General features: G+C 42.2%; 3 protein-coding genes across 5 annotated transcripts in view; 1 reads left to right on the top strand and 2 right to left on the bottom strand.

The window, feature by feature from the left end:
- Positions 1-16,452, top strand: part of LOC140312735 (endothelial PAS domain-containing protein 1-like) — a 486,153-nt gene that overhangs the window by 211,918 nt on the left and 257,783 nt on the right. The gene's annotated exons all lie outside the window — the stretch shown is intronic.
- LOC140312536 (uncharacterized) lies at positions 3,643-6,184 on the bottom strand. Its single transcript, XM_072390322.1, has 2 exons — positions 5,858-6,184; positions 3,643-4,676 (listed from the first exon to the last, which is right to left on the bottom strand). The coding sequence occupies exons 1-2, from the start codon at positions 5,966-5,968 to the stop codon at positions 4,203-4,205; spliced, it is 585 nt and encodes a 194-aa protein (XP_072246423.1). The 5' UTR covers positions 5,969-6,184; the 3' UTR covers positions 3,643-4,202.
- The window catches only part of arfgef3 (ARFGEF family member 3), a 53,984-nt gene continuing 44,393 nt past the window's right edge, over positions 6,862-16,452 (bottom strand). Inside the window, exons 38-41 of one of the 3 annotated variants that reach the window (XM_072390514.1) lie at positions 16,286-16,387; positions 15,514-15,899; positions 14,906-15,398; positions 6,862-13,915 (exon numbers count right to left, since the gene is read on the bottom strand). In XM_072390514.1, the coding sequence (XP_072246615.1) occupies positions 13,724-13,915; positions 14,906-15,398; positions 15,514-15,899; positions 16,286-16,387 (1,173 nt within the window). In that variant the 3' untranslated portion in view covers positions 6,862-13,723. Of the gene's footprint in view, positions 13,916-14,905; positions 15,399-15,513; positions 15,900-16,285; positions 16,388-16,452 lie in introns of those variants that run through there. The other 2 variants (XM_072390515.1, XM_072390516.1) reach the window with 2 other exon arrangements.

The raw sequence follows: 16,452 nt of genomic DNA, 5'->3' as shown, positions 1-16,452 counted from the left end.
TAAGAAGCCCAAAAAGTCTGGTGCACTTCCACCCAGAGGGGGCGCTATAAGTACAAAAACTGCATTTTGCTCATAGCTTTGGAGCCGTTGGTTCAAATTGGACAAATGAGGTACCGTTGGAATCCCTGGATGAAAACGAGTTAATCTCAAACACCAAACTTGGTCTGTGGACTCATGATGCCCTCCTGAGCAGCCGCAGGCTTGCCTGCTGTTCTGCTAGACCCCGTATCGCTGCTTGCAGCTATATTTTTACTTGTTTTTACGAGTGACTAAATGTAAATAAATACTGCGTAGATGTTGTCCATGAACTTAAGATTAAAAAATGTCTTCTGATCTGAGCGTATGACGGATACACGATTGATGAGTTTGGTCCATCAATCGCGGTCCATGTGCAACTCAAGGCATATTTGGAGATCACCCTCTGTGCCTTTGCAGTTATTTTTGAGACACATTTAAGCCCATATAAAAGAGTTTAGACAGAGGAGTGAAGAACAGAGCAGTAAAGACAGCAGAGGGGCCAGCCAGGATCAAATGTAAAATAATAAAATTCACTTCCTCTTTGTTTGACTTCTTCTTTTTTCAAAAAACAATAAATGACTTCATAAAGCTGCTTTTTTTTGTTATTTATCAATCTTTTGCTCTGCTGCAATAATGTAAAGAATTTAAATTGAAATACCTCAAATTGAAGGCTTTTCTCAGCATTTTTTTTTTTAGGTGAGATTAAAAAAGATTAATTAGATCAATTAATTACAGATCATAATTAATTAATCTAATTTTTTAAATCTCTTGACAGCACTAGTTATTATTTGCATTAATATAGGATTTAAAAAAGCGCTTCCAATTATTTCGGAGGCTTTTATTTTTTGTCCTTACCGGAATGGATATCTAATTGTGTAGCTGCTAGCTTGACAATCTTTCTGCAGCTATCTATACTGCCCTCTTGTGGTCAAAAGCTGTAACTACACCCTCAACGTCAGTATCAACATTGAAATGTGGGAAGTCTTTATAAAATGAGGTTTTATGATGGAAGAGAGCAGTTATATTAATATTTTAAGACAGACAGACAGACAGAGACAGACAGACAGACAGACAGACAGACAGACAGATAGATAGATAGATAGATAGATAGATAGATAGACAGATAGACAGATAGACAGATAGATAGATAGATAGATAGATAGATAGATAGACAGACAGACAGACAGACAGACAGACAGACAGACAGACAGACAGACAGACAGACAGACAGACAGACAGACAGACAGACAGACAGACAGATAGATAGATAGATAGATAGATAGATAGATAGATAGATAGATAGATAGATAGATAGATAGATCGATCGATCAGAGCATTGGCTTTCTGTCAGAGAGGAAACAGAGATTACTACAATGAAAAGATGGAAAGTAGGACCAGTTCCAAACCTGCACAGTAACTGATAAAAACCTTTAAAGATGAAACTTCTCGTAAAGATTGTTGTACTTTATCAGTTTGAATGATTTACTCAAAGCATTTTTGTCCCGTTGTGTCTGAAATGGAGTGAAATCTGTTTGTTACAAAGTCCTTTTGTTCATATGATGAAGGCAACCAACTGCAGTGTTTATACTGGGAGCAGGGCGTTTCTGCCCTCTAGTGGCCACAAATGGTATCTACAGAAAAGCTGGAAATATTACAAATGACTGGCACATCCGGTGATTCCTTTCAAAATAAAACACACGTCATATAAAGCTATTTGATCTGATAACAGAGCAGAGACTTGTTTTACTTGTTTTTACGAGTGACTAAATGTAAATAAATACTGCGTAGATGTTGTCCATGAACTTAAGATTAAAAAATGTCTTCTGATCTGAGCGTATGACGGATACACGATTGATGAGTTTGGTCCATCAATCGCGGTCCATGTGCAACTCAAGGCATATTTGGAGATCACCCTCTGTGCCTTTGCAGTTATTTTTGAGACACATTTAAGCCCATATAAAACAGAGTTTAGACAGAGGAGTGAAGAACAGAGCAGTAAAGACAGCAGAGGGGCCAGCCAGCATCAAATGTAAAATAATAAAATTCACTTCCTCTTTGTTTGACTTCTTCTTTTTTCAAAAACAATAAATGACTTCATAAAGCTGCTTTTTTGGTTATTTATCAATCTTTTGTTCTGCTGCAATAATGTAATGAATTTAAATCGAAATACCTCAAGTTGAAGGCTTTTCTCAACTTTTTTTTAGGTGAGATTAAAAAAGATTAATTTGATACAAAAATTACAGATCATAATTAATTAATCTCTCATTTTTTAATCTCTTGACAGCACGAGTTATTATATGCATTAATATAGGATTAAAAAAAGCGCTTACAATTATTAGGAGGCTTTTATTTTTTGTACTCACCGGAAGTGATATCTAATTGTGTAGTTGTTAGCTTGACAATCTCTCTGCATCTATCTATACTGCCCTCTTGTGGTCAAAAGCTGTAACTACACCCTTAACGTCAGTCTGAACATTGAAATGTGGGAAGTCTTTATAAAATGAGGTTTTATGATGGAAGAGAGCAGTTATATTAATATTTTAAGACAGACAGACAGACAGACAGACAGACAGACAGACAGACAGACAGACAGACAGACAGACAGACAGACAGACAGACAGACAGACAGACAGACAGACAGACAGACAGACAGACAGACAGACAGACAGACAGACAGACAGACAGACAGACAGACAGACAGACAGACAGATAGATAGATAGATAGATAGATAGATAGATAGATAGATAGATAGATAGATAGATAGATAGATAGATAGATAGATAGATAGACAGACAGACAGACAGACAGACAGACAGACAGATAGATAGATAGATAGATAGATAGATAGATAGATAGATAGATGTGCAACTCAAGGCATATTTGGAGATCACCCTCTGTGCCTTTGCAGTTATTTTTGAGACAAATTTAAGCCCATATAAAACAGAGTTTAGACAGAGGAGGGAAGAACAGAGCAGTAAAGACAGCAGAGGGGCCAGCCAGCATCAAATGTAAAATAATAAAATTCACTTCCTCTTTGTTTGTTTTTCAGTTCTGAAGTTTATGAGATGTCAATCAGGATTACATGCACTGCAAGAGAAGTACCTTAAGATGGGGCTACTAATGCAAAAGTCTTAACAATTTGTCATCTGGGACCAGGTAGCAGTTCAGTATCTGCTGATCTCAGTGATCAGGAGGGAGCGCAGCAGGTCAGTAAGGTCAGATTTAAGATTTTAAAAGGAGTACAAAATCTAAGAGGGAATTAGAGCAGGGAGAAAAACACTGGGCTGATGTGTTCGTGCCTTTTTGTCCCTGCAATAAGTCTCGCTCGAGTGTTGGGATTGTTTGACCTGATGTTATTTGCAAAGATTAAAACCAAGTGGACTAAAAATTTTGTAGAATGACTTCTAGGAAATTTTGGGCCACCCAGGATTTGATGTCAGAAGGATAAACTGTGATATTAGTAAAGCCGCTGGGCTCTGTGGGTTTTATTGACACAAACTGTCTTTGTAGACTTGAGTTTCAGATTATTTTTCAGATTCTTCACGACTAAATTTTCCCACTTTGTGAGGATGATGATGCAGCAAAATACTGCAGGAAGCCATCTCAGAACATGTCACCTTTATTGTGTTTGTTAGACAAAAATGTACAGCAAATATTACACAGTGAAAATAAATAATTTATAAAATGATGCTTGTCCAGTCACTGTAAAGGGAAGCTAGCATTTGTTTAAGGTTATAAAGGGGAAATAACACTGAAATGATGCTACAGCTGTAATACTGACATGAGTAAAAAATACATTCAAATTTACATTTTTACAATCTTAGGTGCAAAAAGAAAGTAAAGGTTATGTTTAAAGAACGATGTGCATTGTAAAACTTCTAATCGATTTTCAGTGGAAGTGCTGCTGTGGCCTGTCCTGTCAGCAGGTCGTTATAACAGAGCGTCACAGTGAAGAAAACAGCTGTTCGCCTGCAGAGGCAGAAGTTTGCAACGATTTTAAAGGGAACTCATTGAGCAGTTCTCCAGTGGGGGCTTTGTAAACAGATGCTGCGTTCAGGATCCAGGTGATCTCCTCTTAAAGCTGTGGTTTTTTTGTATAGATTTAGGTAGTTGTGCTGTTTTGCTTCATCAGGTAAGGAGGTGTGGTTGTTACAACAGAAACTCCTGCCTTCCCTCTTATTTCTCAATCCCGGCTTTCCTCCTCCATCTCTGCCTTGTCACCCCTTCCAGTCTCTTCTTCTTCAGCTCTGCTGCCGGTCTCCGGTCCAGGACTTGGCGGCAGCAGCTCCACATCCTTTGAGCTGCTTGTGCTGGCCGCTCTGGCGATCCTGGTGAGCGTCTGTTCGTATGGCGAGGGCAGGTACACCATGAGGAACACGCCGTCCGTCACGTCCTGCTCAGAGCTGCAGCTGGAAACCTGGCTCTGCCCCCTGCTGCGTCGGAGGGAAGACAGCAGCTCGCAGTTCCTCTCTGGGTCCTGCAGGTCCTCCAGGGCGATCACATTGGCCAAATCCAGCTTTCCATCGACACTGAAGCCCCGCCGGCGTCGGCAGATTATGAAGCCGAGCATGCTGAAGAAGATCAGGAGGAAGGAGGCGGTCGCTATGGCGATATAGGTGATGGATCCAGCGCTGATGGCCTCGCCTGAACTCTGGCCCTGAAAGTCAAATACAAAACAATTAGTTTATGCTTTATGAGAGTATATTAATACAGGAGCACTGCAATACAACCAATACACTGCAAACCACCCCCCCCCCTAAAAAAAAAAAACCCACTTTATCATGTTTAAATAGAAATACAATCAATGGGTTTAATATTGTGAGATTAGTCACATCATATGTCATAAAGTTCATACAAAGCTCGTTTAAGAACAAATATAATGCTGGTTTTAGTCTTTTAAAAATACAATTTAAGGAAGATAAAACAATCCTAACACACAACATATAATCCAGAATGCTCTGAATCCACATAAATCAACACAAACCTTTTTATTTTCATTCTCTTTTATACATTTCAGAATGGGTAATACTGTTGAAACAGAGATAAACGATGCTGTAGCTCCTTAAAATGAAGCAAACAGAGAAACAGAGTTTGGTGGTAAAGGGATCTCTGAACATCTGGCCAGCTGTCACTCAAACATCTGTTTGGTCCTCTTTGGCTTAGAATGAGCACAGTCACAGAAAATAATGCAGATGTGTTCATTTTGTATTCTTCATTAACCTAAAAATTTGAATGAATGCAAAGTAATGATTGGATCAAACTAAATGACATGAATAATGTTTCAGTTCAGACGTCTGATGCTTCTGAATCAGAAAAAATATGAGCAATGAACTCATTTCCAGGCACATAAATATTTAAATTACAGCAAAGATGGCGTTTTGTCAACTCTCAGGCAACACAAGGACATTTTAAATATGAAAAGTGTCCCTTTCATACAGTAATTAAAGTGAATGTGAATGTGATGCATGGAAAATAAGAAAAACCTCATTATTTGGCTCTTAGAAAAAGAGAAACTGTCATTTCTGTTTTTCAGTTTTCTACAACAACAAACAAGCGGATTAGGTCTTTATCTTTCACTGGAAACTCAAAGCCAGATGCCCAAAAGTCCCATAAAGCTTAATATGTACACTTCTAGAGATTATCTCTGGTTACTTTGTACAAATTCAACTAATTTATCGGTACAATATCTCAGAATTTAACCTGAAAGTGTTTCAAGCTGAATTTCCTTTGTTTTATTTCAATATTTACTGATTTTCTTACTTTTCCTTCAGATTGAAATATTGATCTATGAATAAAAACAGAAGAAATAACGTGTCATCAGAGTCTGAAAAGACTAACCATCGCCTGTCTGTCGGTGGAGGGCAGAGCCGAGGGAACCGTTGACCAGTCCAGAGAATCCCGGCCAGCCGGTCCAAACTTCATCCAGCTGCTCTCCAGAAGAGACCGCATCGTGGACAGGAGGAGGATCTAAAAGCCAGCTGGAGCCAGGGGCCACAGGGGCCACAAATGCTCAGAGGAGTTGAGGAGGACAAAGAGACAAGGAGGCGGAGAAGGCGTCCGCTGATAGCTCCGAGGGAATCGGACTGACTGCAGCGCTGCAGCGATCAGCCTGAAATAATGACTGAAGGGGAGGGGGGGGGGGTGAGGGCAGCAGACTGTCTGTGTCCAGCGGGGGGGAGACGTGCCACTGGTCCTGATGGGAGGATTTACAGCTGCTGTGTGTGTGTTTGGGGGGGGGGCATCGACTCACGTGCATCACAGATTAAATCCTGCAAACAGCAAATATGTGTCAAGTTTCAGTGAAAGATGCTGAAACTTCACCAGTTTGGCATCAGATACTGTGACCGTAACCGAGGAAATTAGAAGATGGACGGACACAAAAAGCTGAGAACTGATCAACTTCAACAAACCGCTACCCCGAGGATTTGGAGGGTCTGGAATCAGATAAATAAAGAAAAGCAAAAACTATTTGATGTACATTCACTCATGGAACCTCAATGGAATATGTGCACATTTTGTGAAATTTGTGAGTCAGAAACAGATTACGAAGCCTCTGAAAACAGGCATGTAGCTGTACTGTAGCTCAGCATAAAGACCGGACAAACAGCTGGCCTGATTGAGACCAGTGGCAACAAAATCCAGCCAACATGGATCTAATTAATACTGTGGGTGTGGTTTGATGAATCTGTGCGAAAACCAAGCAGCGTGCGCTCACCGTCTTTGAGACATTTTCAGACTGAGCCACAGATGCTAATTTTTATTAACCTTTATTCATACAGGTAAAATCTCTAATGTCACAGTGACTGTAAGAAGTGTTTGAATGTAAAACAGAACAAAGACTGGAGACAAAATGCTTTTATTGTGAAGCACACGGAGCAGACAGGCCTGCTGGCGAAGCGCTTTGAAACATTCAGCAGTTACACGACTGAACTCAGGAGACCAAGGGCAGGTTAGAACCACCAGGAGGAAATATATCAAAAGCAGAAATAAAAAAAATCACAACATTAGCTGAGCTGCTTGTGTGGGTCCAGCAGCTGAAGGTCAGCGAAGGAAGCGAACAGCCAAAGTGGGTCAAATGAATGTGCAGAAAGCCTGCAGGGAGCTTCTGCCACTCTCTTCCAAACACTCTCACACAAACTGTTTCCTCTGTCGTCTCATGAAAGGCTCGTGTTTTTGTGCTGCTGCCGTTTTGCTGGATTAGCTAACAAACAGAGAAATAGAAATAATGTCTTACGACACATTATCTTCAGAGCAAACCTCTGAGCAATGCCACAAATAGAAGATTTAAAGTAGCAGTACATTTCACGCCGTCTTCCAAATTATAAGGTCAAAATATCTCCAGTAAACAGCTTTTCATCTATTAGAATTATTAAGAATCTTAGTGTTCCAGATATGGTTTGTGACACGTTTTACTGAGTAAATGTTCTCATCTCTGCTTCGTACACAGAACAATCGGATTTTAGCAGCGTTTCCATTCACAAAACAACTGTGGAGAGATGGAGAGAGCTCCTGTTTAGTCTCTGGGATTATTCTCACCATTCTAATGTTTGCCAGCTCAGCTGCAGATCTAAAGGTTTTTCCATTCCCCCTCGAGTCTCCTTCCAAATATGCAAAAGCCACCTCAAGCAAGCTGAAAAACTGCTTTTGATGAGTGCAACTGTAAATGATCTAAAGGTGCAACAACCGTACGGCTCTAAATAATGTCGGACAGAGAAGCCAGACATCATCAGACGACGTTATGAAGCCTTGGGATCAGCTTTGCTTTGGTGCTTTTTCCATAGTCAGGGGTGTAGCTGGAGATACTTAATAGCTCATTTGGAAATAGTACATGTTTTTTAAGACAAATATCTATAAAATACATTAAAGGTTTTCAAAAGGACCCCTGGCACAGTGATCAGAAGGAGCGAATCCGGCCGTTACGACCAGAAAAGGAGCCGGTGATGTTTTTATAGCCAACTTCCTGCGGCTGTCAGTGACGCTTTAAGGCACTTCTGCATCTGACAACGGATGACTTCATCACACCGTTTGGATCAGGGAGGACCCATAAATTACTTTTCTTTGGGGACACCACCTTCCAAACTGTTCTGGACAGCTGTGATAACTGATAACTTTTGGCAGTATCTGATTGTTTGTCAGTGTTTGGTAAAATGAGCTCTGAGCTGCAGATGCTGAACCAGAAACACTATGTTTGGGGTAAATGAACCAAAGCTTTTCGGACACCATCTCAACCCTGAATTCTCAGAGACTCTTTGTAATCTGTGACTAAAATGAATTCATTCATCGTTCCTAATGAGCCAAACAGGTAGAATATTTCTGTAAAGAACATTCCAGCTGTTTTATTGGAACGGTGAAATGTGCCGATTTGCTGACTGAAATGTTCTTATGACACCTCTGATCATGTAACCTTCCTCTTCAGAAACTGTGTCAGATGTCTGGGTCGTAGTTTCTCTGTCCACGTCAGTCAACAGGTCAGTGTAGTAAAAGCTGCTTTGCTTTAAACTCCCTCACTCTCAGACAGACAGAGCGACACACACCGAGACAGACGGCCTCCCTGCAAACAGAATCAACAGAACAACAAGCTGCCAAAGCACCCATCGAACATGGGTCTGCACACGTTTACACGTATACATCATCAGTCTGTCTGATCTCTACGTATATACAGCATTCTAGCTCAAAGTCTTTCCAAATTCCCAGTAATTTAGCAGTAAAGTGAACAAACTGTGGATGAGTTTTGCATCTATATGCAGAATTTTGATTAGAATTCCCAAGAAAAACTGATCTGCCTGCCTGAAATCCAACAAAGTAATGGAACATGTGACAAAGGACAGATTTTAAGCTCGATGTTAGATCAAATCTGCTTAGAGGGCAGATGGAGTTTGTAGTCTTGATCTTCAACATGTCACAATTACAACATCCAAGTTTCACACTTTCTTAATCGTAAGTGCAGTTAAGTTGCATGGGATCGCAGCTGTAAAGGTTATGTTTAAGAAATATCTGCAAATACTATAAAGTGAAGACAAACTGAAAGAGTGAAACCACCAAAACACTCGTTTTAGTGAATGAAAAGGCAGAAGAGGAAGTTATTAGTTGGTTGAAAATGCTTCCATTAAACTGACATATTAGCCAACAAAGCTTTTCCCTCTGTTAGATGGAAACGGCGTCATGGACTTAACACCAGCTAAATCCTTTCTCACTGCTGATGAGTGATGGCTGACAACATCTGTCCACAAATGGTTTGGATGAGGACAGGTCAGGGGCACTGGGGGGGGCAGAGGGACAGTAAACCCAACAGGAACGGGACGGCGGCGAGACAGAGTGGCGAGACATGCTAATGCGCTTTGTCATTGATCAGAAAGTCTGAAATTTCTACTTAACGGGAACAAAAGCGGAAACAAGTAACCCTGTAAGATGGATTTCCTGGAGGGAATTAGGGCAAGAATTTGCAACCCTTGACATCAGTTCAGGGGATTGAGGGAGTCGTAAATTTACAGTACGTAAATTAATGCTGCAAAAGTTCAGCCATTTACAAATCACACGACTCCTCTGGAGCATCGTTTTGTGCAAGCTTTCCATAATAAAATGCATCTTATGAACCTTTTCATGCCTAACCGCGATGTTTCCAAAGCTTTCCCAGTACTTCCAAAGCATACCAAAGTAGTACAAGGCAGACATTTGTCAACCTAAAAGAAGAAAAAGCAGCAAACCCACAGCTGCTCTCAAACATCTGTCTATTCCTTGGTAGTTGGGGGACTATCCCGACCCCTCCCTGGTGACCTTCTCACATGGAGGCAATGACATCTCCTCATCTGCATCAGCTACAGCAACAAAACTGTAGAGTAGCTCCTTTGGTGTCCAAAAGTGACGGTAAAGGAGTTCCCACTGCATTGAAAACTGATGAGAAGTGCTCCTGACTGAGTGTCAGTCTGTGGTAAATCTGTTGGCTCTAGAAAAAGGATCCTGATGTTGAATTTAACTTTTGTTGGACACATCGGGGAAGTTGTCACAACAAATGATATGAACTATACTGACAGTCTAATGGATTCAAACGGGGTCTTCTCCGTGCTTTTCACATCCATCTGATAAGCTCACGGGTTTCAGTTGATTAATTCTCCCTGTTCGGGGCCACAGGAGGGCTGGAGCCATCCCAGCTGTCACCCAGTGGAAGGTAAATGGTTTAAACCCCAGAAAGACAGCCAGTTCATCGCAGAAGTTTAAATTCAAAGCAAATTTGGTCAAGAAGTCATGAGGCCCCTAAAAACAATAAAGAAGTCGAGTCTCTTAGACGGGCGTCTTTCACCTGAAAAATTAGGAACATCCTGTCTTTGGAGTGACAAAAAAACACTTCAAACATTACCAGGATGTCCAAATATCTCAGAAAAGCCTTCAGCAGATGCTGGACACGGCTGTGTGAGTTCGAGGGAAACTTAAGTGAGAGATCAGAGTCCTCCTCCAGCTAAATATCCATGGGAACGGTTTATAGTCCTAAGACAAAACATGGTAAAGCATCATTCAGATGCTTATTCTCGAACAAACTCCCTGAAACACTGAGATGTGCCCAAATGTTTCTACTTTTAAATCAAAGCTCAAAACTTTGTTTTGTCAGGCCTTTGAAATGTGATGATGGTTAGAGTTACAGATACTCTTCAGTGTTTATTACATCCTTTTTACTTGTCTTATCCCTTTTTACCAAAGCACTTTATTAATTCTATCTTCACTACTTCAGGTTCCGGCTGAGTAGATTTAACAGAAGGTTTTATTGTCTTGCTTTGTTCTACGTGTCTTTATCCTCTTTTTATCCTCTCATCCTTTCATTCTGTTATTTATTTTCCTGCTGTGTAAAGCACACTGAGTTGCACTTGTGCATGAAATGCGCTGCATGCGTTATTTACTCTGTCCTCCCCATCTTTTTCTCTTCAACCAAACCTGAACTGTGTGCATCAGTCAGCAGATGAGCCAATGAGAGCAGAGATCTGCAAGCAGGAACCCAAACAACCAGAGGACATTAAGAATAAAAGGAGGAGAGACTGTTCCTGTGGCTGCGAGTGAGCCAATGAGTTTCAGGAACTAGATGGTGCGAGATTAAATAGGATATACACAACTAGCGTGGTTTGTTGCCCTGGTAACAAGGGTCCACAGAACTAACAATCTTTTAAAAAGAGGAGAAATCATGATTAAAAATGAAATAATGTTTTTTAAAATGCACTCTTTGGCATCATTTTGATTTTAATGGCAGTTGGATCCACATTTTTTTTTTCTGGAGATGTGGAAATAGCAACTCAAGGTTTTAAAACAACCAATTAATCAATTATTGACCAACTTTATATCAGTTTACTGTGGTTTGGTGCTGCATGTCGTGCTGTCAGAGAGGCAGAGAAGCAGAGACAGCGAGGAAAAGGGAGCGAGCAGTGAGTGCAAATGAAAGGGACTGATGAAGTGGGTGAAAAAAAAAAGAGAGTAAAGCTTCTTAGAAGCATCAGATGCTCCGTTCTCCCTGCTCGGCCCTCCTGCCCCTGATATGGTCCAAGCTGCTGAGCTCATCCTCCGACACTCTGCTGTCGCTCATAATTTGTAACGTAAACATGGGGAAGAATGGAGGTCAGAGCAGCTTCAGCTCAGTTTGGTTCATAAAGTTACTCAGTGCTGGTGTTTATCTCAGAGGCTGTTCTCACACTGTGATGAAACCCAAACCATGTGTCGATGTGCAGGTGAGAGCAGATCTCAGCCAATAAAAAGAGATTCTCTTCAGTATTATGGTCAGTTACTATGGAGATTAAAAGACTTACTGAGTCTGACTTCTTACACAAGCTTTGCTTAGGAGTTCAAACAAGATCAGTTCTGGTTGTCAGGACATTAACATTTAAAAGGTTCATTTTCTGTGGAGCAGGAGAGGAATCAGTGATCTTCACTGGAATCCATCTACCAGATATTCAGATTCAGTTTTTCATCATGTGTACATAGTCTGGTCAGCTGATCACAAGACATACATTCTTTTTATCAATTGTCTGGAGACTGAAAACAGCTACGGTGTGCAACTATTAAGCCATCAAAAGCAATAATTTGCTGCTTGTTTTCTGGTCTTACATCATTACCTACCACAGGGAGGCGGAGCCTAAAGTAAAGATCTACTGAGTTTGCCTGCGAGTCAGCGGGATTATGCAAAGAGAACCTCGTTAAAGGGTCAAACGCGAGTAAACAAAGACGTGATTACATTTCAGGACTGAAAAGGATAACCTCATTTACTACAAAGCCGGTAAAAGTTCTGTTGTTGGGACATAATATGAAGAGTTACCTGAAAGCTTTGCATTGTGAGAAATAAGGAGTTCTCCATTTTCTGACCTTATAAAGACTGTTGCATTGATGAAAGGACAGAAGTCTCTTGGCACCTGCACCTGTATTTGGTTTCATTTAAAATAAGACATTTAGTGAGTAATCAAAGGTTATCGGACAGATCTAAAGAGATTTCTGAGAGTTTAACCGGCTCCAACTCACCGCTCTGTTGGGAACATTATCGCAGTTACAACCCAGATTAAGATGAAGCATCAGCAGCAGCTACAGCAGTCGAGCTATTAAACCCTCTAGATTTCACACACGCTGCAAATAACCTTCTCAATAAAAACACGTTCATTTAAATTATTAAATCATTTACATAATACAAGTACATCCATAAATCAGTAGAAAGAGGAACCAGATATTGAACATCACTATACACAACATGTATGTTGCATTTGGCCAAATAAAATGTTCCAGGTTCAACAACAGTGTTACAGTGACTGGGAAATGAGGCTGAGGGACATTTAAAGGCAACACAGACATTCATTTAACAATCGGATTAAATGCAAACGTGTCTCCTCTGGATTTGATGCCTCACTCTGATTCTGAAGTAATAAAAGTTTTCTATTTTCAGCTTTAAAGCCAGTGACCTCATTTCAAACAGGACAGTTTGACTTGATCTCAAAGACTTTGCTGTTCGGATGATTTCTTAGAACTGATTGCTCTTGTCCAAAATTTGGAAGAGATTTGCTGCCAAGACTGAGATATTCAGTTCTTTCTGTTCTAACTGGTGGTCGGCAATAAGTGCCAGGACGTAAATAAGCAAAACTTTCCCCAAAGGCACCCTGTGGAGTTTTTATTCAACCCCTTTTGGTACTATGGAGGTCTCTGGCTACAGCTCATGCTCTGCAAACGCATGGAGACACATGCACAAAGTGAGATGACAGCAGAAAAACTAAAGAGAGGAGCATGAACCATGTTAAAGAGAGGATTTCACTTAGCTTCCTGACATCTGTTGGCATCAGCGCACCAACAAATGGAATAACGCACAAAGAAACTACACCAAAGAATAGTTTAAAGCGGCACTGAAACACCAACATCTATGTTCCACGTTCGTCACGATTATGCTGTGATGAGAACGCGACAAAGCTAAGAGCAACTCTTCTTTCGTGATTTTAAATCAGGCGCAGCAGCTGAAATGGCACAGCTGTCTGTTCTTTAAAGAACTCTTTACAGGCCTTTTAATTCTTGCTTCTTCTTCACATCCCTAAACAACAACCAGTGTTTCCACCCTGATGAGGCACCAGGTCCGTCAGTGTGGTCTCATCCTGGAGATGAATAAATAACATTTCTCACTAACTTCCTGTTTGCCTCCTTCACTGACCAACAGTCTGCAGCCTCCATCCAGTCTTTTGCATTTCCCCGTTTGCCACGTCACACAATGATGTCATAGAGTCTGCCGACCCGGCCCAGCCACTCTCGCAGCGCCTGCCGGACGCGGGCATCGGTCACATGGCAGGACAGCTGACTGAGGCAGGGATAGAGTGCCGGCTGCAGCGCCAGGAAGGAGGAGTCTGACAGGAGGAGGACCTGATTGAGGAGAGTCAGGACCATGTTGGTCCACGCCTGCAGGGGAAGGGAGATGGTTTTAAGATTCAGAATCAATCAGAACCACACACAAGCAGACATCACAGAGGGACTCAAAGTGGAACTTTTATCGGAACTTGAGCGAATCTGACGTCTTTTCTCAGGCAAAAGGACATGTTTGTAAGTAAAGCAGAGTGTAATAATATCTGGCTTTAGTCTTTAAAGGAGTGGAGGACAATTCTACTTGACATTAGTAGCAGTTTATCTCCAAATCTTCTTCATTCCATTAAACTGTGGTCCCATTTATAGTAAGATATGTCCAATAGACAATAAATACGCTTTAGGGTTGAGCTAACTCGTGGTTTTTGTTTTTGGCAAACCAACAGGTGACAACAGAGCAGCTATGGATGGAAAAAAACATGGAATCACTATTCTAAGATGTTTATTAAGCTGTTTTATCTAGAAAATTATCAAAAATGTGTCTTAAAACATAGATAAATAAATAAATGACTGATATGAAAGCAGCCATGGACTGTGGCTGATGAGATGAAGGTGAGATTCAGAGATGAATCTGCTTTGGACAAGGAGGTGGAACTGTAGTTTGGTCCAGAGAAAGCTAGAAAAATGACTGGCTGAAGAAAACCGGCACAGTCAGCTAAAGGGGAGACAGCAGCCATCACCTCTACAGGAAGTTTTGGACACATTCCTTCAATCAAAAGCAGGTTTGGTGAAGCTGAGGTCGTTTTTCATTTCATTAGTTTTGCATCTGGCCACAGAGAAAGCTTTGTCCAAACCTTTCCTCAGCAAAGACACACAAGCTCAATGACAGCAAACAGTCCGGATCTGAACCAGGGAGAAGAATATCCCACGAGTATAAAAAAAGGTTTTTTTTTTTAGGGATTTGGGTTTTTAATCTCTTGGCAATGATATGAAAACACAAATATCTTTGTTCCTCCCTTTTCTACACTGTGATGGTGCCCAGGCTGCCCTGCATGGATTTTGTTGGATGGATTTGTTACTTTTTCTCACCTGTATCTGAGCCTCAGAGTCTCTCAGGGAGATGCTGTGGGAGCTGATGGTGGATCCTGACCGTGGCCTTTTCTCCTGCCTCAGCACCTCCGGCCCTGCACTGACTGAGTGCCTCAGAGGGGGAACCTGCTGGTCCACCAGCTGCTGGGGCCTCTGCAGGGGTCTCTGCAGCTCCACTGGGGCCCTCCTCTCCGCTCCGTTGCCCCCTCCTCCTCCTGCCGCCGCCGCTCGGCCCTGCTCCTTCATGAACAGGTTGACGTGGCTCTGCTGCTGCTGCTGCTGCTGCTGCTTCCTGCGTTTGTACTCCATCATGAACTTGCTGATGGTTTTGTCTGTGGCGATGGTGTACAGCTTGTTGCCGGCGCTCTCCCACCATTCCTTTCTCTTCCCCAGTCCAGCGCTGCTGGAAGCTGCTCCCACGGAGCTTCCTGTGATGTTGGAGTCCCGCCTCTCTCCTCCGGTCCTGAAGTGGTGGGGCAGACTGCCTGTGAAGCTGCAACAAACAGAACAGCCGACTGTATGAGACGTGATGTTCAGGCTTTTTTCAGACTGACAAGCAGCTGCCAGCATGGGGACAATATGTGTAGAAACTTCGACTGAAGTCAGACCTGAACCTTGGACTGGGTGTGGACGGGTCTCCCGGTGACACTGCACTCAGGTCCGTCGCCTGACTCCGGTACCCGCCTTCCTCTGAGGGCGTCCCCCTCGCTGAGAGTCCACCTGCTGAAGTCGGAGTGGAAGTCTCAGACTGGAAGAGAGGCAGGAAGAAGACGTGATCTCCTGCCCCTGAAGCCCCTCTCAGCAGCGATGTCTCCTCCAGCGTGCTCTCCAGGTCCCGGTGCATCTGGATGTAGCTGTTGCACAGATCCATGCACACCTTGTAGAGGCGTTTGACCAGCCAGGCCCAGTCGGCGCTGCCCAGCGGCTGCACGCTGAGCGACGGAACCGGAGTTCGCCACTGATGGCGCTTCTCCCGGCCACGAGGGGGGCTAACCTGCCAGAGGAGAGACAGAGTCAAGCGGCTAACTAGAAGTTTAGCTCTTTGTTAGATTATAGGCGTGAAAAGTTCAGGACAACGTCTGAAGAAATGTCTGAACAGAACCGGGACAAACCTGAGGGGAGTTAAAGAGCAGCAGGGTGACAAATCCAGGGAGACTATTTCTTTTCTTATAGATCAAAACTGCCCCCCCCCATACTCTGTTCTTTCACATGACATCACAAACATAAATAACTGCATTTCTCTGATCATTTAAGACTGAAAGATGGATTATATTTCAGCATATTATGATTTTTCCTGGTCTTAAACGGTCAATTTAATCTTTTTAAGACGAAAAAAAATGTGATTTCACAGGATATTCTGTTTGTGAGCTTGTGTGTCACCTGCGCCGTTTCTTCAAAGATGTCTTCATCCTCTGAGGAGGCAGAGCCAGGGTGGGAGGAGTCAGAGCTCCCTTCCTCTTCCTCAAACAGGATCCTCTTCACCTGAGCACCGTGAAGGGTTTAAATGTGAAGCAGGGTTTTCAGCACACAGACTGAGTTACATTTGA

This window comes from Leuresthes tenuis, unplaced genomic scaffold (genome assembly GCF_036924035.1).
Source record: "Leuresthes tenuis unplaced genomic scaffold, fLeuTen1.0.hap1 SCAF_8, whole genome shotgun sequence".
NCBI classification, from domain to species: Eukaryota; Metazoa; Chordata; class Actinopteri; order Atheriniformes; family Atherinopsidae; genus Leuresthes; species Leuresthes tenuis.
The sequence above is the reverse complement of the archived record's forward strand: the minus strand, read 5'-3'. Positions and strand labels throughout refer to the sequence as shown.